The 21,333-nt window shown below is 40.9% G+C and overlaps 1 protein-coding gene across 1 annotated transcript in view; it reads left to right on the top strand.

Annotated features, from left to right (window-relative positions):
• Positions 1–15,164, top strand: part of CEP76 (centrosomal protein 76) — a 28,255-nt gene extending 13,091 nt beyond the window's left edge. Inside the window, exons 8-12 of the mRNA XM_062201328.1 lie at positions 3,812–4,000; positions 6,572–6,738; positions 8,475–8,808; positions 11,813–12,030; positions 13,405–15,164. Of these exons, the coding sequence (XP_062057312.1) occupies positions 3,812–4,000; positions 6,572–6,738; positions 8,475–8,808; positions 11,813–12,030; positions 13,405–13,543 (1,047 nt within the window). The 3' untranslated portion in view covers positions 13,544–15,164. The remainder of the gene's footprint in view (positions 1–3,811; positions 4,001–6,571; positions 6,739–8,474; positions 8,809–11,812; positions 12,031–13,404) is intronic.
• Positions 15,165–21,333: the final 6,169 nt, after the last annotated feature.

A 21,333-nucleotide genomic window follows, 5' to 3' on the forward strand; every position in this document is an offset into this window, starting at 1 on the left:
TCTTGTACCAAAATATGCATCTAAAAGATGTTTTTCCCAAACTTTTTGAAGTGTCCTCATGTGCTATCTACTATGTAGTCCCTATCTATGTATTAAGAAATCAAAATGTGACTAATGTCACTAAAAGGAACTGAAATTTATTTCTTATTTTTTGAGACAGAGAACTCACCGAATGCCCGTAACAGCCAGAGCTGGGCCAGACTGAAGCCAGGAGGCAAGAACTCTATCTGGCTCTTCATGTGGGTGACAGGAACCCACTCGCTTAAGCCATCACTGCTGCCTCCCGGAGTCTGTATTAGCAGGAAGCTAATCAAGCCTAAGCACTCTGATATAGGATGCAAGTATCTCATCTGGCATCATAATGGCTAGGCCAAATGCCTACACTGAACTGATTTTTAAAATTTTATTAGGGTCAGCGTGTGGTATGGTGGGTTGGGCTACCACCTGCAATGCTGGCATCCCACATAGGCGCCGGTTTGAGTCCCGGCTGCTCCGCTTCCTATCCAGCTCCCTGCTAATGCACCTGAGAAAGCAGCAGAGTATGGCTCAAGTGCTTGGGCCCTTGGATCCATGTGGGAGTCCTAGATAGAGCTCCTGGCTCCTGGCTTCAGCCTGGTCCAGCCCTGGCTGTTGCAGCCATTTGATGCATAAACCAGCAGTTGGAGGATCTCTCTCTTCCCTCCCTCCCTCTACCCTCCCCTCCCTTCCCTTCTGTGTAACTCTGCCTTTCAAATAAATAAAATTAATCTTTTTAAAAACTTTGTTTCATTTTAAATAATTAAATCTTAAAAAGACACATAAGGTTAATGACTTAACTGGTTGAAATAGTGAATTTTCATGACGTTTAAATAACTTTTAGAGATATATTTAAATAATACTAGAAATATTGCTATAATTTGGGCCGGTTCTGTGGTGTAGTGGGTAAAGCCGCTGCCTGCAGTGACAGCATCCTATGTGGGTGCCGTTTCAAGACCGGGCCGCTCCACTTCCGATCTAGCTCTCTGCTATGGCCTGGGAAAGCAGTATAAGAGGACCCAACTCCTTGGGCCCCTGCACCTGCATGGGAGACCCGGAAGAACTTCCTGGCTCCTGGCTTTGGATCGGCGCAGCTCTGACTGTTGTGGCCAATTATGGAGTGAACCAAGAGATGGAAGACCTCTCTCTCTCTCTCTCTCTCTCTCTCTCTCTCTCTGTTTGCCTCTCCTCTCTGTGTAACTCTGACTTTCAAATAAATAAATAAATCTTTAAAAAAAGAGAACTATTGCGATAATGAAACGTAAAATTGTCTTATATTATGAGATTTCACTGTTGATGATTGACTTGGGTGAATATATCCACTTTTTATGTCCTCATCCCTTTCTTGTCTGTTAGTGGATTTGTAACAATAGAACTATCCCATACAGGAACTGAGTTTATTACCTTAATCTTTATCAAGAATCTAGAGAATTACCAAGGTCATTATACTTAATCCATTTTTCTGTTCCGCCTTTGGTAGCCGAATTTGTTGTGGTACAATGGTAACTCATTTAATGATCCCTTTTGAAATTTTTAGTATAAGAAGTTTTAAAGTAAGTTTTAGAAATTGAACTTTAAGAGGCCGGTGCCGCGGCTCACTAGGCTAATCCTCCGCCTTGCGGCGCCGGCACACCGCGGCGCCGGCACACTGGGTTCTAGTCCCAGTCGGGGCGCCGGATTCTGTCCTGGTTGCCCCTCTTCCAGGCCAGCTCTCTCCTGTGGCCAGGGAAGTGCAGTGGAGGATGGCCCAAGTGCTTGGGCCCTGCACCTGCATGGGAGACCAGGATAAGTACCTGGCTCCTGCCATCGGATCAGCGCGGTGCGCCGGCCGCAGCGCGCCAGCCACAGCAGCCATTGGAGGGTGCACCAACGGCAAAGGAAGACCTTTCTCTCTGTCTCTCTCTCTCTCTCACTGTCCACTCTGCCTATCAAAAAAAAAAAAAAGAAAGAAAGAAATTGAACTTTAAGATCATCTCTATCTCTTTCTCTCTCACTATCCACTCTGCCTGTCCAAAAAAAAAAAAAAATCACTAAATTTGGGGCCAGCGTCATGGCATATTAGGCTAAGACACCGCCTACAATGCTGGCATTCCATATGGGTGCCAATTCATTTCCAGCTGCTCTACTTCTGTTCTAGCTCCCTGCTACTGGCCTAGAAAAAGCAGTGAAAGAATGGCCCAAGTGTTTAGGCCCCTGCCACCCATGTGGAAAACCCAGATGAAGCTTCTGGCTTCGGCCTAGCCCAGCCCTGGCCATTGCAGCCATCTGGGGAATAAACCAATGGATCGAAGATTGATCTCTCTCTTTTCTCTCTCTCTCTCTCTCTTTCTTTTTCTCTCTATCACTCTCTCTCTCTGTAACTCTGACTTTCAAAATAAATAAATATTTAATAAGTAAATAGAAAAGATCACTAAATTTTAAGCAAATGTTATAATTAATTGAGGTTAGCCTTTTACTGCTCAGATTGTGATTTTAGGAGTTAATATTCTAATATTACACTAGACAATTAGTAATGTTAAATTAATATAAAAGAAAATCAAATTATTTCTTTGCCTGCCTCCAAAATCAGAATTATAATTTTATTTTCAAAATCAGTGTCTTTTAGAATTAAGATCTAGGATAGGAGTAAAAATTGTAATAGTCATTTTGCTCTGCAACATATAAAAATTCATGATCTTTCTGACTTTAATCAAATGTAAGTGAAAGGTGGGGAGTAGGTGTTGTGGTGCAACAGGTTAAGCCACTACTTGCCATGTCCACATCCTGTATCAGAGTGCCAGTTTAAGTCCCAGCTCCTCCACTTCCAGTCCGGTTCCCGGCTAATGGACCTGGGAAGCAGCAGATGACATTTCACGTCCTTGAGTCTCTACCAGTGTGAGGTTTTTTTGCCCTTCTTGCTAGTGTATGGGGTTATTTTAATGTGTAGTGAAGAAAAACATAGTGGCTCTGGTAATTGAAAAAGGTGGTGTTGCTGTTGGCTGAGGTCAGTTTCATTTTCTGAGGAGCCCTGCCACAGTAGAGTGTTAAATCATCTCCAAAACCTTGAATAGTAAGTGACCATTTCACTTTGCTGTAGTGATCTATAGTCATGAAGTTAGAGAAAACTTGGACTTTGGCAATATTGACTCAAAAAAACACAGTGGTGGACTCTTCTCAAAGACCTTTACGTGCACAGTGGCTGTTCCACACAATGTTCATGTGCATCCAGAATTCTATGTAGTAAGATGCTTTCCTAAAATGTTTGCAAAATTCCACTTTCAATTGACTTGCTTAACAGGATATTGTTTCTGAGGATTTCTAAGTCTGCTGCTCTAATGGAAACTAAAAATGAGCTCCGATCATTGTTGTATCAGTCAAACAAGTTAGAGAAATTACTTGTTCAGTCTGTATGTATGATTATATTAGAATTGTTCGTGGTAAAGTGAAAGAATACTGCAGCTTTCTTCCCCTCTCACTCCCTACTCACCTCCCCAGCCTTTCCTCAGAGGAGTTGTTCTTGTCACAGGCTTTGGAGTGAGACAGCAGACAGCTCAGGGTCTGAATCCTGCCTCTGTGGCAGTAGTAGCTATAGCTTCAGTTTCTTCGTCTATGAAGTGAAAATAATAGAGATATTATGAGGATTTAAAGGCATATTTTATGTATAGCACTTAAAAGCCTAGTGCTGGATGCAAGGTAAGAACTCAATAAAAATAATATCCAGAATTATTTTATCTTACATTAATGTATTCTAAAAATGCATCGTAATTGGGGATAATTAATCTTTCATAACAGATAATATTTTACCCTGTTCCTCCAGGATGAAAATGGAATTAATAGACCAGTCTGTTCCTATGTTAAACCACTTCGAGCTGGACGGCTTCTGGATACGCCAAGGCAAGCAGCAAGATTCGTTAATGTCCTTGGTTATGAACGAGCCCCTGTTATCGGAGGAGGGGGTAAACAGGAGCAGTGGTGCACTCTGCTGGCATTTCTCTGTAGAAACAAGGTATCATATACACATACAACAGCAAAATAGCCATTCAGCATAGTTATTCTGAATTTGTAGTATATTGGCAAAAGAATTACTATAGAAAAAATGTACATACTGTTGACTGGAAAAAGTCACAATCTTGTTTTCACCATCTTTTCTAAAATTTAAATATCTCTATATATTAATATATAAAGAAAAAACAGCATCTTTTTTTTTTTTTTAGTCTTATTTAACTTAATGTGATTTCTGTGAGGTAAGGATATACAGTTACTATAGTGTTAGAAACAAAGTTATAGAAGCCGGCGCCGCGGCTCAACAGGCTAATCCTCCGCCTAGCGGCGCCGGTACACGGGGTTCTAGTCCCGGTCGGGGCACCGATTCTGTCCCGGTTGCCCCTCTTCCAGGCCAGCTCTCTGCTGTGGCCAGGGAGTGCAGTGGAGGATGGTCCAAGTGCTTGGGCCCTGCACCCCATGGGAGACCAGGAGAAGCACCTGGCTCCTGCCATCGGATCAGCGCGGTGCGCCGGCCGCAGCGCGCCAGCCGCAGCGGCCATTGGAGGGTGAACCAACGGCAAAAAGGAAGACCTTTCTCTCTGTCTCTCTCACTGTCCATTCTGCCTGTCAAAAAAAATTAAAAAATTAAAAATTAAAAAAAAATTAATTAATTAAAAAAAAAAAAGAAACAAAGTTATAGAGTAAATTAGAGACAGTACCAGGACTAGAACCATGATCTTATGGTACTGTTTGTATTAAAATTTTCTCAGGTAGCAATATTTTATTATAAAAGATAATGACAGGGTCCAGTGCTACGGGGCCAGCCAGTTAAGCTGCTGCCTGTGGTACCAGCATTCCTTATTGTCAGTTTGAGTCCCAGGTGTTCGGCTTCCTGATCCAGCTCCCTGTTAATGCATCTGGGAAAGCAGCAGAAGATGGCCCAAGTACTTGGGCCCCTGCTACCCATGTAGGAGACCCAGATAGAGTTCCAGGCTCCTAGCTTCAGCCTGGCCCAGCCTTGGCCATTGCAACCATTTCGGGAGTGGCAGCAGATAGAAGATCTATTGATCTATTTGTCTGTCTCCCCCTCCCTCCCTCTCTCTCACTCTACCTTTAAAAAAAATAGATTTATTTTATTGAAAGCAGAGTGACAGAGAGAGGAGAGACAGAGAAAGAAAGATCTTCCCTCCACTGGATAACTTTCCAAATTTCTGCAACGGCCAGGGCTGGGCCAGGTTGAAGCCAGGAGCCAGGGGCCTCAGGTGGGTCTCCCATGTGGGTGCAGGGGCCCAAGAACTGGAGCTGTCTGTGCTGCTTTCCCAGGTACATTAGCATGGAGCTGAATCGCAAGTAAAGCAGCTGGGCCCTCTGCCTTTCAAATAAATAAATCTTTTTTATAAGAAAGGAAAAGAAAATGATAGTCCAAAAGAAATGTGGAAAAATAAAACCTTGGACTACGTGATATTAAAGTGGAAGTTTGGTTTCGTTTGAAGTACGAGTATATATTTAAGAATTTGTATAATTTTACTGATGCTAAACATTGTGAATTCATTTTTGCATTGAATATCTTTGAGTGTATTGTTAATATTCGAATGTTTTGAACAAAATTTTTAGTAAAAGTTACTGGATTTAGAAAATTGGCTGTTAAATTTTGTTTAAGTCCATTTTATGATAAAATGGTATTTTTATTATAGTTAATTAAAAACAATGTAGAGCCAATGCATAATTCTTTGGTATGGAAATCATCTTTTATTCTAACACTCAGTCAATAGTTACTTTTGTTTTTGCAAATCACCGATACCCTTCCTCCACTTAAATATGAATCTTTACATAATTTTAGCGAAATTGTTCAATATCTTAATGCTTTCATAGAATATAAGATATTTCCTATTATTTTAGTCTTCTTAATTATAAAAAGTGTTATAACAGGACTGGCTCTGTGGTGAAGCAGGTAAAGCCATTGCCTGGGGTGCAAGCATTCCATTTGGCCACCAGTTCAAGTCCCAGCTGCTCCGCTTCCTATCCAGCTCCCCACCGATTGGCCTGGAAAAGCAGTGGAAGATGTCCCAGGTGTTTGGGCCCCTCCACCCATGAGGGAGACCTGGAGGAGCCTCCTGGCTTTGGCCTTGTCCAATCCTGGTTGTTGCGGCAATTTAGGGAGTGAAGCCAGGAGCCAGGAGCTTCTTCTGGGTCTCCCACACAGGTGCAGGGGCCCAAGGACTTGGGCCATCTTCTACTACTTTCCCAGGCAATAGCAGAGAGCTGCATCAGAAATGGAGCTGCCGAGACTTGAACTGGTACCCATATGGGATGCTGGCACTACAGGTGGCGGCTTTACCCACTACACCATGGCACTGGCTCCTGTTTGAATTCTTTATGAATGTTTGAATCTGAATGCCTTCTCTGAAAGAATGCATGCTAAGACTGTCAGATTTGTGAACATTAACTTTGGAGAATAATTTAAGCTCTTCTAAAATAGTATATTATCTTTTTTCCCCATTGTTTCATCTTAAAAGTGAAAAATAATTTTTATTGTATCTCTACAATAAAGAATATGAGGGAATAAATAATTTTAGTTTATTTTGTCTTCTAGGGTGACTGTGAAGACCATGCTAACCTTCTGTGCAGCCTTCTTCTTGGATATGGGTTAGAAGCCTTTGTCTGTGTTGGGACTAAGGCAAAAGGAGTACCCCATGCCTGGGTTATGACCTGTGGAACTGATGGATCCATTACTTTTTGGGAGAGTTTAACAGGACACAGGTCAGTCAATTAAGTTAGAAGGATATTAAAATAAAGATATCAGTGTTTTAAATGACAAATTTTTTTGTTCTTTTGGTACCCAAAGGTAGAGATAAATATTATATATAACCTACCCTGATAATAGCCATTCTTGACATTTTATTATTCTTCCTCTTAATTATATCTCCTAGGTATATATTTCTTTGGAATCATCCTGTATAGATGTTCTTTATAAACATTTGAATTTTAATGATAATTGTAGTTATTAGAGCCTTTTTAAAATATTTTTTAGTGACAGGGAGGGAGGGAAAAACAGACAGATTGAGATCTCCCATCCAGTATTTCACTCCCTAGATGGCTGCAGTGGCTGGGGTTGGGCCAGGCCAAAGCCCACAGCCAGGGGCTCCATCTGGGTTTCTCATGTGGATGACAGGGGCCCAAGCATTTGGACCATCTTCCACTGTTTTCTGAAGCACATTATCAGGGAGCTGGATGGGAAGTGGAACAGTCCAGGCTTGAAATGGTGCTTATATGCGATGCCAGTGTCACAGGTGGCGGTTTAATATGCTGTGCCACAGGACTAGGTCCAAGTGAAGTAATTTTTAACATAGTTATCAAAAAGGATCTAATGAGGCTGAAATTGTGGCACAGCAGCTTATGTGCCTGCATCCCATATTAGAGCACCAATTCAAGTCCTGGCAACTCTACTTCCCATCCAGCTCCCTGCTGATGCACCTGGAAAAGCAACAGAAGGTGGCCCAATTGCCTAGGCTCCTGTCATCTGCGTGGAAGACTTGGATGGAGTTCTAGGCTTCTGACTTCACACTGGCCCAGTCCTAGCTGTTGTGGCCATGTTGAAGAGTTGGCTGGCAGATGGAAGTTCTCTCTTTCTCTGTAACTCTGTCAAATAAATAAATGAATGAATAAATCTTTAATTTAAAAAAGCTCAAAATAGAAATTTTTTTTAAAAATTACTTCATTTATGACAGCTAAGTACCTGAACTTAAAATTTGTACCCCTCTAATATTATTTACCAACATGATATTGTTAAAACATAAATTATATTTACTTTTACTTGTATATAATTTGCATGTTTTTTCTGATTATTATCAACAAGCCAGAAAGTAAATTCAAGTTGTAAATCATGTTTTCTTTTAAAAACTTGATTTTGTCACCAGCTCCTTTATTGTAAATCCACCGGGCTTTTTTTTTTTTTTTTTTTTTTTTCCCCGGTACTTTAGTCTGTCATTAGATTTTCAAAGGTTTAAACATGTCTTCTTTCCTGGAACATTCTCTTTACATTCTCTTTCCTTGGCATCTCTCATATCACAATCTTTGAATTTTCATTATTCCTTTCTGTCTGTTCTTTCTCTTTTTTTTCATCTTGTCTTTAAATGTTGGGGCTTCTAGAGTCATAGTCCTGGGCCCTCTTTTCACTTGCATGGGTCATTTTTCTACTTGATTGATAGTCATTTCAGTTAGTTATAACTAATAATTACCTAAATTATTTTAATTATGTAATCTGAGATAAACTCTTAAATCTTAACAATATATATATAAAATATATTTTGTTGAGGTTGTGACATACTATACAATTAATACAGAGTGATCATATGTAAGAAGGAAAAACAAGTATTAAACTCTAGTGCTGGGAAGTAGTTATGGCTGTAAGTGTTAGAATAATTTATTTCCTTATGAAGATGCTACCTTCTTAATTTTTAAGTCCTCATTATAAAAAATTATGATTTAATTTTTAGGTACATCCACAAACCTATCAATCCTGATGAACCTCCACTTGCTGAGCAGCCCAAACCATTGTATCCATATCGAACAATTGGTTGTGTTTTCAATCATCAGATGTTCCTGGGAAATTGTCAACCCTCTGACGCAGTAGAAACCTGTGTATTTGATTTGAATGATGAATCCAAGTGGAAACCCATGAGTGAAGAAGCTATTAAATCTGTGTGTGCTCCTGGAGCTACAACATCCCTTCCTCCCTTTCCACCTCTATGTGCATCCACAATTGATGCTTCAGTAACAAGTAATGAAATAGAAATGCAGCTGAGGCTCCTCGTGTCAGAACACAGGAAGGTAACATACTGAAATGGTTGCAGCTTCATGCTTTTTCGTTTGCCTTTTTGTTTAACAGCTTTTTTTTGCATGTACGATAGATTCTAGCCCCAAACAAGGAAAATAGAGTCCCTCCATGAATAGTTTTGAAAGTCATGAGAATTAAATTCTCAGACTCAAATATTTCTGAATCACTAGTACTTTTAATTTCCCCCATTAAAATTACTGGGTTATAGTATTCATATTTATTCCTCTCCATTGATTTCTGCTGCAAATATACTTAACTGTATAGATGTAAACTTTTATGTGCATTTTGACTGTTTTGCATTTCCCTGATTTCTAATGAAATAAAAAACCTTGTTTATTAGCTGTGTAGATTTCTTTTGTAAAGAACCTTAAAGAAGATGTAAAAAGTGCTAATCATAAAGTTGTCAAAAGAAACCATCAAAAGACTAAAACCTAAGACTTTGGAGTGGGAAAAGGTATTTGCAACATAAAACCACCAAGCAGTAGAATCCTTATTTTTTTCTTTAAAGGCAGAGAATGTTAGGGGAGGGAGAGGGAAGATGGAGATATCTTATCCATTGATTACTCCATCACTCCCCAAATGACTAACAGCAGCTGGAGCTAGACCAGGCTGAAGCCAGGAACTTAGAACTCAGTCCAGTCTCCCACATATGTGGCAGGGACCTAAAGACTTGCACCATCATCTGCTGCCTTCTAAGGTGCACATTAGGAAGTAGCTAAATCAGAAATTGAACCCAAGACTCCAGTATGAACTATGGATGTCTTTTTTTTTTTTAAAGATTTACTTAATTATTTGAAAGGCAGAATAACAGAGAGAGGAAGAAACAGAGATTCCATCTGCTAGTCCTTTCCCAAATGACTGCAACAGCTGGGGCTGGACCAGGTTGAAACCAGGAGACCAGGAACCTGGTCTCCCAAATGGGTGGCAGGGGCCCAAGTATTAGAGCCATCGTCTACTGCCTTCCTAGGTGCTTTAGCAGGAAGCGGGATCAGAAGTGGAACAGCCAGGACTCAAACTCTGTTGTGGGATACCAGAGTCCCCAAAAGCAGCTTACTTTGCTTTTCCACAATTCTGGCCCCATACAGACTTCTCAACCATTGTGCCAAACACTCATTCTTGTATGATTTGTTTTTTTCTTACTTCACTTTGTTTTGTCTAGATGTCATTAGTAACCTTTGTATTTAAATGAAATTGTAGTTGGCTTTTAACATTCCATGGAACGTATGCTGTAAGCTCCCTAAGGGACCTATAGTGTATCACCTTTTTGTATCTCATAGTATAAAACCCAGTGTCTTTTTTTTATTTTTTTAAAAGACTTTTATTATTTATTTGAGAGTGAGTTACAGAGAGAGAGAAAAGTCTTCCATCTGCTGGTTCACTCCCCAAATGGCCACAACGGCCATAGCTGAGCCAATCTGAAACCAGGAACTAGGAGGTTCTTTCAGGTCTCCCACGTGGGTACAGGGGCCCAAGCACTTGGGCCATCTTCCACTGCTTTCCCAGGCCCTAGCAGAGAGCTGGATCAAAAGAGGAACAGCTGGGACTCGAATTGGCATCCTTATGGGATGCTGGCACTGCAGGTGGAAGCTTAGCCCACTACGCCACAGCATCGGCTCCGCCAGTATCTTACAGAGTAAATGCTCAGTAAATGTTTGAGTTTAATTATATGTGCAGTTAATTTGACTTTTCTCTCCTATAGTTGAGTTTATGGTAGGAGCAAAGCAGATTGAATTTTACTAACTCTTGAAAATTAAAAAAAGTGATCTAAAAATTCACTGTCTTTCATGTGGTTTTTTTTTTTTTTTTTAATTTAAGATTGATATGTTTATTTGAAAGACAGTGGCAGAGAGAGTGAGAGAGATTTTCCATATGCTGGTTTACACCCCAGCTGCCTACAACAGCTGGAGTTAGGACAGGCTGGAGCCAGGAGCTCTGTTTAAGTCTCCCCTGTGGATGGCAGGAACCCAAGTACTTAAGCCTTCTTTGCAGCCTCCCAGGGTTCATTAGCATGAAGCTGAATCAGAAGTGCAGAGTTGCAAAGACTCAGAACCAGACACTCAGATATGGGATGCTGGCATACCAAGTAGCAGCTTAACCTACGGTGCCACAATGGCTGCCTCCATATGATACAGGAAATGAAACTTTCATGTCACATCATTATATTGAATGTTTTTTTGATTATGTTTCTAAGAAGTAAAATCTGAAAATTTATAGTTCCTTTTACTTTTATTTCTGTGCATCCCTATCATAATTAATAGTTTAAAAATTATGAGGGGCCAGTGCTGTGGCGTAGCGAGTAAAGCCACCACCTGCAATGTCGGTTCTAGTCCCAGCTGCTCCTCTTCCAATCCAGCTCTCTGCTGTGGCCCAGGAAAGCAGAAGATGGCCCAATTCCTTGGGCCCCTGGCTTCGGATCGGCTTAGCTCCAGCCATTTCGACCATCTGGGGAGTGAACCAGCAGATGGAAGACCTCTCTCTCTCTCTCTCTGCCTCTCCTTCTTTCTCTGTGTAACTCTGACTTTCAAGTAAATAAATCAATCTTAAAAAAAAAAAGAAAAAAGAAAAAGGGGCTGGCACCATGGCAAAGTAGGTTAATCCTCCGCCTGCGATGCCGGCATCCCATATGGGCGCCAATTTGAGTCCTGGCTACTCTTCCAATCCAGCTCTCTGCTATAGCCTGGGAAAGCAATAGAAGGTGGCCCAAGTGCTTGTGGTCCTGCACCCATGTGGGAAACCTGGAAGAAGCTCCTGACTTTGCATTGGCAAAGCTCTAGCCATTGCTACGATTTAGGAAATGAACCAGTGGATGGAAGATCTCCTTCTCTGTCTCTCCCTCTCTGTCTGTAACTCTGCATCTCAAGTAAATAAATATTTTTAAAAATTATGACAACTTTTAAAAATCGTTTCTTGGCATATGCTAAAATATAATTCACATTTTGGTTTGTTTTTGAAAATATTAATATATTTCCCATTTTCTTTTTCTCTTGATTGCTATAGGATCTTGGCCTTACTACTGTTTGGGAAGACCAGCTTTCCTATCTTTTATCACCAGCTTTGGCTTCTTATGAATTTGAGCGTACAACAAGTATATCTGCAGGCAATGAAGAATTTCAAGATGCCATAAGGAGGGCTGTACCTGATGGTCACACATTTAAAGGGTTCCCAATACATTTTGTGTACAGGAATGCGAGGCGTGCATTTGCCACGTGTCTTCGGTAAGATATTACTTATGGATTCATAAATGTTCTCGCTATAGGCATCCTAGATGTTTACTTAGGAATGACATCAGAATCACATGGGGGAGCTTTTAAAATGACTTACCTTTCTTGTGCAGATTTGATCCATGAGTTCCGGAAAGTATCTACTTAGTCTGGGCCAATTTTCCTAGTGATTTTCTTACAATCTCAGTTGAGAATGTCTACTTTTGTTTAGTGTAATTTTTTACATTTATAGACTTTGAGGAAATAGTTTATAATTTGAATAGATCCACTAAAATTATGGAGCCTTTAGTGGTAGAGACAAAACAAAATTTTTTTTAAAGATTTATTTATTTACTTGAAAGTCAGAGTTACAGCGGAGAGGCACAGAGAGAGGTCTTCCATCCACTGGTTCACTGGCTGCAATGGCTGGAGCTGCGCTGATCTGGAGCCAGGAGCTTCTTCCAGGTCTCCCATGCGGGTACAGGGGCCAAGGACTTGGGCCATCTTCCACTGCTTTCCCAGGCCATAGTGAGAGCTGGATCGGAAGTGGAGCAGCCAGGTCTTGAACCAGCGCCCATGTGGGTTGTTGGCACTGCAGGTGGCAGTTTCACCCTCTACACCACAGCGCCGGCCCCTAGAGAAAAGATTTTTAAAAATTAATTTAAGGGTTGGGGCCAACGCTGTGGCTTAGTGGGTAAAGCCGCTGCCTGCAGTGCCAGTATCCCATATGGGTGCCGTTCGAGACCTGGCTGCTCCACTTCTGATCCAGCTCTCTGCTATAGCTCTCTGCTATGGCCTGGGAAAGCAGTAGAAGATGGCCCAAGTCCTTGGGCCCCTGCACCTGCATGAGAGATCCGGAAGAAGCTCCAGCTCCTGACTTCGGATCAGCACAGCTCCGGTTGTTGCAGCCAACTAGGGAGTGAACCAGCAGATGGAAGACCTCTCTCTCTGCCTCTCCTTCTCTGTGTAACTCTGACTTTCAAATAAATAAATAAATCTTTTAAAAAATTAATTTAGGGGCAAGCATTATGGCACAGCTTGCAATGCCACATGGAAAGTCCAGTTCAAGTTCAGCTGCTCAGCTTCCCATCCAGCTCCCTGTTAATGCAGCTGGGAAAGTACTTGTGTCTGCCATCCACGTGGGAGACCCAAATGGAGCTCTGGGCTCCTGGCTTTGACTTGGTCCAGCCCCAGCCATTGCAGCCATTTAGGCAGTAAACTAGTGGATAAAAGATCTCCTTTCTGTTTGGTCTCATCCTCTCTTGTCATTCTGCCTTTCAAATAAATACATAATATTTTTTAAAATTTTTGAATGTTAGCTTATTTTGGAAAAAGAAAGTAATGCCCATAATCACTTCTTAATTGAATACATTTTTTTTTCTTCTGTAGATCTCCTTTCTGTGAAGAAATAATCTGTTGTCGTGGTGACCAAGTGCGACTGGCCGTTCGCGTCCGAGTGTTTACTTACCCTGAATCTGCATGTGCTGTTTGGATCATGTTTGCTTGTAAATATCGCTCAGTATTATAGGACTAACATTTCTATAAGATTACACCTGTGTTTTATTGGAAGTTTACACATTGTATATTGCTAGCTATTTAGAGGTTCCTTATTTTAAAATCACAGTCTGGCTTGGATGTCATATTTCAATTTTGTATATACTTGACTGATAATATGTAGAAAATCATGATGAGTGTATTTAAAAGTTGCAGATGAAAAATTTGTGTAAATCGGGATGGATTTTAGTATAAATTAAGTGTATATTCTATTTTAATAAATGCTGCTTGTTTACAGGTATTCAGTAGTTTAAATATGAATATAAAATTTACTTGGTTTCTTTTCACTCACAAATAATCAGAGTGATTTGTCTAAGGGTATGAGCCATGGGAAAATCAATACTGTGATTATTTTTCATAGACTCATGAGGTTACTTTATACAATTAGGAGAAACTTCACAGCAGATTTATTTATTATATGGATAAAAATACATTTTGGTGAACTATCACTTCTGTGGTTTACTTGTGGTTCTAGAGGTATTTGAGACTTTCCAGAAAATTATGGGATTACTTTGAGGAAATAATAGGAAAAAAATGATGCCAGAAAAGCATAAAATTGATAATAAACCTTACATGAAGTTACATTAATAATTTATAACTACTTATTAGCTTGATTCATCATAAAAATGAATTGGATATTTTAGAAAAATATTGCTTTCTGTAATTATTTTTTGCATTCTTTCACCGGTTTTGTGTGTTCAAAGGATTCATTTCTTAGTCTCTTCATGGATTCCATCTTCTAAAATCACTATTTTTTTGTTGTTATAAAAAACATCACTTAAGTGACTAATGTGATCATTGTGAGACCACTGAAAAAAAGCATTTGTGAGTGACTCTGCTGATACTTGTTTTAAAATTGAGCAAGTTTTAAAAGTTAGTGTTAAGTGAGAAAACCTAAGCATTAAAGAATCTAGCAATTTGACTTTCCAACATTTTATAAAAAGCTGCCTGATGTGATAGGTTTGATTATCCAATTCTACATCTCTGTGAACGTTTCTTAATGTAGTTGCTTCATCCATTGTTCTGAAAAATGTAGCTATACCAATTTTTTTAAATGACTTTAATTCATTGCAAAGAAACTGATTTTATGTTTTTTAAAAATTAAACTCTAAAGTGTCTTGAAATTTACTTTTATTTTTACATATAATAAATATTTATGACTTGTTTAAAAAGTCTGAAAATATTAGTATTTCTGTTCTGAGTTTTATTGAAGACAGTAATCACATGTCTTGTAAGACTGACATGGCTTTAGAGAATTCGCAAAGTAAGATTTTTTTCTTTACTGTTGCCAAAATTACACATAAAGCTATCAAAAGAGAAAATTGCTTGTAACTTTCAACATTTGAGACAAGCTGTGAGGCACATAGTAAGAGGCAGACTATATTAAGATTAAGGCTGAGTTTTCTCAGAGTTACAGAGTAACATCTGTATTTCAAATATGCTTCTGGTATAAATTCTAAAATAGGCTTGCTTTTTTGTGCACTTTAACAGTTTGGCATTAATATTTTCCCTAAAAATGATTAATCTCATAAGATTATTTCAATGCACTTATCACTAGAATTCAGGTACTTTTACTAGTAATATCTTGTTAAGAATTAAATTCACCTTATATATTTAGCTGTCATAAAAGCTGTTTTCTATTAAAAATGTAAAATGTTTTCAATAATGTCTCTAATGTGTCCTTTTTGATTTTATATATATATATATATATATATATCTTTTTTATTTAGCAGAAAAATATCAGGAAACTCAGAACATTCATTTTTTATTACTCAGTTATGAGTTTATTTAATAAAACTTAGCTAAATTCAGTTCAAACTAATTGGATACTTCATTTGCCTTTAGAATTTTTTTCTAGGGTTGAGGCATAAAACATATTTGATAATGATCTACAAAAAAAAAATATTTATGACGTGGCAGTTTTAGAAAGTTCCTCACATTTGAAAAGCATTTTCAGTTGCTTAGCGAAGACAAGGTTTGAGCCCAGCCAAGTGTAGGTTTTATATTTGAAAAGAGCATTGTTTATAAAGTTGTAGTCTGCACCAGATCTGGGACAATCAGAGGTATTGTTATTTAACTCATTTACACTTCTGGTTTCATACCCTACTAAGCAAAAAAATAGATAGGGGCAGGCATTGTGGCACAGGAAGATTAAGCATCCCATATTGTAGTGCTGATTTGAGTCCTGATGACTGTTTCAGATCCAGCTTCCTGCTGATGTGCCTGGGATCGTGGTCCAAGTACTTAGCTTCCCTGTGTCCCCACCTGGGAGACCTACCTCCTGGTTTCATCCTGGCTTAACCCCTGCTGTTGCAGGCATTTGGGGAATGAACCAGCAGTTGGAACATCTCTCCGTTTCTCCCTTTTTCTGTCACTTTGCCTTTCAAATAAACAAATCTTAAAAAAGAAGATTTGGCTCAACAGGCTAATCCTCCGCCTAGCGGCGCCGCCACGCCCGGTTCTAGTCCTAGTCAGGGCCAGGGCGCCGGATTCTCTCCCGGATGCCCCTCTTCCAGGCCAGCTCTCTGCTATGGCCCGGGAGTGCAGTGGAGGATGGCCCAAGTGCTTGGGCCCTGCACCCCATGGGAGACCAGGAGAAGCACCTGGCTCCTGGCTTCGGATCAGCGCGGTGCGCTGGCCGTGGCGGCCATTGGAGGGTGAACCAACGGCAAAGGAAGACCTTTCTCTCTGTCTCTCTCTCTCACTGACCACTCTGCCTGTCAAAAAAAAAAAAAAGAAAATAGGTAATCCTCCGCCTGTGGTGCCAGCACCCCGGGTTCTAGTCCCAGTTGGGGCGCCGGATTCTGTCCCGGTTGCTCCTCTTCCAGTCCAGCTCTCTGCTGTGGCCTGGGAAGGCAGTGGAGGATGGCCCAGGTGCTTGGGCCCTGCACCACCCGCATGGGAGACCAGAAGGAAGCACCTGGCTCCTGGCTTCGGATAGGCACAGTGCGCCAGCCGTAGCAGACATTTGGGGAGTGAACCAACGGAAAAAGGAAGACCTTTCTCTCTCTCTCTCTCTCTCTCTCTCTCTCTCTCTAACTCTGCCTGTCCAAAAAAAAAAAAAAGGTTAGGTTATATTATAATTTATAACCTGATAATTTTTTCTTTGACCCAAAGAACAAGTTCACACTTTCCACTTAAGTGGATAAATGCAGGAATTACATGATATTTAAAAAAAAAAAAATCTTACTGGCTTCTGCCTGGTCCAACCCGGGCTTTTGCAGGCATTTGGGGAGTAAGCTAACAGATGGTAGATATTCTCTCTCTCTCTCTCTACTTTTTAAGTGGACAAAAATAAACATTTGAACATACATGTACAAGTTTCTGTGTGGTCACATGTTTTCATCTTTCTTGGGTATACACTTAGAAGAACTGGTGGATCATAGGGTAACCTATGTTTAACATTTTGGTGAATCTATTTTTCAAAGCAATGGGACCCATCTGTACTCTCACCATGAGAGGTCTGATTTCTTCACATTCATACCAACACCTGTTATTATCTGACTTCTTGATGCTAGCCATTCTAGTGGGTGTGTGGTCATATCTTACTGTGACAATTTTTAATCTTAAGATTTATCTTTTGGGGCCGGCGCTATGGTGCAGCAGGTTAATGCCCTGGCCTGAAGCGCTGGCATCCCATATGGGTGCCAGTTTGAGACCTGACTGCTCCACTTCCCATCCAGCTCTCTGCTATGGCCTGGGAAAGCAGTAGAAGATGGCCCAAGTCCCTGGGCCCATGCACCCATGTGGGAGACCCGGAAAAAGCTCCTGGCTCCTGGCTTCAGATCAGCGCAGCTCCAGACATTGCAGCCAATTGGGGAGTGAACCAGAAGATAGAAGACCTCTCTCTCTCTCTCTCTCTCTCTCTCTCTCTCTATATATATATATATATATATATATATATATCCTCTCTCTGTGTAACTCTTTCAAATAAATAAATAAATCTTAAGGAAAAAGATTTATCTTTTATTGAGAGAGATGGACAAATGTAGAGAGAGCTCCCGTCTTCTGGTTCAATCCCCAAATGTCCACAGTGGCCTTCTGTGGGGGCCAGAGCTGGGAGCCAGGAACTTGCATGCCAATGTCAGGAACTCAATTACTTGAGCCATCATTTTTGCCTCCTAGGGTCTGTATTAGCAGGAAGCTAGAGTCAGGAATATAGCTGGGTATCAAACCCAGGCAGTCTGATATGGATGCAGGCATCTTAACCACTAGGCCAAAAGTCTACCTGTTACTGATTTGCATTTCTATGATGACTAATGATATTGAGGACCTTTTTTGTTGTTTGTTAAAGAATTTATTAATTCATTTGAGAGGTGGAGTTACAAATAGGGAGAGAGAAAGGTAGTCACTCCTCAAATGGCCACAATGGCTGGAGCTGGGCCAATCTGAAGCCAGGTGCCAGCTGCTTCTTGTGGGTCTCCTACCCAGGCACAGGGGCCCAAGCACTTGGGGCATCTTCCACTGCTTTCCCAGGCTATAAGCAGAGAGCTGGATCAGAAGTGGAGCATCCGGCATACCATATGGCACCCATATGGGATGCTGGCACCACAGGCAGGGGCTTAGCCTACTATGCCACAGTATTGGCCTTGAGGATCTTTTTATATACTTTTTGGCCATATTATATCTTGGCGAAATATCTAATCAGATCTTTTGCCTATTTTTAAATTGGGTTATCTCTTTATCATTGAGTTTTAAGAGTTCCTTATATATTATAGATATAAGGCCCATATCAGATATATGATACGTAAATTCTGTCATTTTTTAAAAATTTATTTGAAAGGCAGAGTTAAAAAGAGAGAAGGAAAGACAGAGAGATCTTTAATCTGCTTGTTCACTCCCCAAATGGCCGCAATGGCTGGAGCTGGGCCAATCCAAAGCCAGGACCCAGGAACTTCCAGGTCTCCCATGTGGGTAAAAGGACCCAAGCACTTAGGCCATCTTTTATTGCCTTCCCAGGCCACAGCAAAGAGCTGAATTGGAAGAGGAGCAGCCGGTACTAGAACTGGCACCCATATGGGATGCCAGCACTGCAGGCGGCAGCTTTACCCTCGGTTCCACAGTGCTGGCCCCAGAAGTTTTTAATTTTTGGAAAGTATTTACATGAGGGGCCAGCACTGAGACACAATGAGTTAAGCCACCACCTGTGATGCTGGCATCCCATATGGGCGCCAGTTCAAGTCCTGGCTGCACCACTTCTGACCCAGCTCCTGTTAATGTGCCTGGAAAAGCAGCAGGAAATGGCCTAAGTGCTTGGGCCCTTGCACCCACATTGGAATCCTGGAAGAAGCTCCTGGCTTTGGCCCAACCTAACTGTGGCCGTTGCAGCTGTTTGGGCAGTGAACCAGCAGATGGAAGATCTCTATCTCTCCCTCTCTCTGTAATTCTGACTTTCAAATAAATGAATCATAAAAAAAAAAAAAAAAAGAAGAAGTATTTACTTGAAAGGTAGAGTGACAGAAGTGGCAGAGAAAAGGAGAGACATCTTCCATCTACTTGTTTACTTCCCAAATGGCTGCAATGACCAAGGCAGGACCACACTGAAGCTAGGAACCTGGAACTCCACCTGGGGCCCAAACATTTGGGCCATCTTCTGCTGCGTTCCCGGCTCATTAGCAGGGAACTGGATTTGAAGGAAGCAGAGCAGCCAGATTGAACTGGCACTCCAATATGGGATGCCCGTGTTGTAAAGCGGCAGCTTAACCCATTACACCTGGCCCCACAAAAGTTTTTCATTTTTATGAAATCCACTGTATCTGTTGTTTATTTTGTTGCCTGTACTGTTTTGAAGATTTACTGTTATGTTTACTTCTAAGAGTTTTAGCACATTTAGGTCTTTGATCCATTTTCAATTTTTGTATATGGTATCAGGTAAGAGTCCAATTCCATTCTTTTGTATCTATATATCCAGTTGTCTAGCACATTTTTTAGAGATTTTTTTTCCCTGTTGAATGATCTCACTACCTTTGTCAAAAGTCATTCGACCAGGGGTGGACATTGTAGCACAGCAGGTTTAACCACCTCTTGGAATGCCTGCATTGCATATTGGAGTGCTGGTTCTGGTCCCAGCTACTCTGCTTCAGATCCAGTTTCCCGAGAGGCAGCAGATGATGGCTCAAGTACTTGGTCCCTGCCACCCATGTGGGAGACCAGACAGAATCCCTGGCTCTTAGCTTTTACATGGCCCAGCCCCAATTATTATGGACATTTGGGAAGTAAAGCAGTGTATGGAATCAATCTCTAAACATTTAGATCTTACTTAGATCTTCCATCTACTGGTTCATGTTCCTAATGGCCCCAAGAGTTCGAGCTGGGTCAGACCAAAGCCAGGAGCCAGGAACTCCATCTGGGTCTCCCATGTGGGTGGGAGAGCCCCCCAGTTACTTGGATGGTCTTCTGCTGCCTTCCTGGGTACATTAACAGGGAGCTGGATCAGAAATGGAGCACCTGGGACTTGAACCGGTGTTGGGATATGAGATACTGGTGGTATAGAGGACAGTTAACCCATTGCACCACAATGCTGGCCCCAATAAATATATCTTTAAAAATAATCATTTGACTACAGGTGCATGAGTTTATTTCTGGGCTCTCAATTCTATTCCTATTGTGCAAGTGCCACACATTTTAATCACTCTTTTTTAAAAAGATTTTTTTTAAAAGATTTTTTTTTTTGGAAAAGCAGAGTTAGAGAACAGAGGGAAAGAGGGATCTTCCATCTGCTGGTTTACTCTCCAAATGGCCACAACAGCCAGGCCAAAGCCAGGAGCCTGGCTGCTGCCTTCCCAGGTGCATTAGCAGGGAGCTGGATTGGAATAGATTAGCCAGGACCCTAACCAGCACTCACATGGGATGCTGGCCATGGCTTAACCCTTTTGTACCTCTTTTTTTTTTTTTAAGATTTATTTTATTTATTTGAAAGAGTTACACAGAGAGATAGAGACAGAGAGAGAGGCCTTTCATCCACTGGTTCACTCTCCAGATGGTCTCAATGGCTGCAGCTGAGCCGATCCGAAGCCGGGAGCCAGGAGCTTCTTCCAGGTCTCTCATGTGGGTGCAGGGGCCCAAGCACTTGGGCCATCTTCTACTGCCTTCCCAGGTCATAGCAAAAAGCCGGATCAGAAGAGGAGCAGCTGGGACTAGAACTGGCAACTATATGGAATGCCGGCACTTCAGGCCAGAGCTTTTAACCTGCTGCATCACAGTGCCTGCCCCAACCCCTTGCCTCTTGATTACTGTTGCTTTGTAGTAAGTTCTGAAATTGGGAAGTGTGATTCCTCCAACTTTGTTTTTAAGATTGTTTTAACCATTTTGGGTCCCTGTCAATTCTGTGTTAATTTTAGAATCAGATTGTCATACCAAAATCAACTGGAATTGTCACAGGGATGGTGGACTTGTCTGTGGATTACTTTAGGGAACATTGCCATCATAACAATGTTAAGCTTTGGTTCATGGACATGGGTTGTTTTTCTATTGATTCAGATCTTTCCTAAATTATTTTTTAGTTTCCAGATTGTAAATTATGCTCGTCTTTTGCTAACTTTATTATTATTTTATTCTCTTTGAATTGTAAAAAGATTTTTCTTAATTTTATTTCCTGATTGTAAATGTAAAAACATAAATATACAATTTATTTTTGTATATTGCTCTTGCATCCTGCCACCTTGTTGAACTCATTTATTGTTCTTTTTAATAGATTCCTTACCATTTTCTTTAATATACAATTATGTCATCTACAAATGAAGTTTCACCACTTGAAATCAATTA

This window comes from Lepus europaeus, chromosome 9 (genome assembly GCF_033115175.1).
Source record: "Lepus europaeus isolate LE1 chromosome 9, mLepTim1.pri, whole genome shotgun sequence".
NCBI classification, from domain to species: domain Eukaryota; kingdom Metazoa; phylum Chordata; class Mammalia; order Lagomorpha; family Leporidae; genus Lepus; species Lepus europaeus.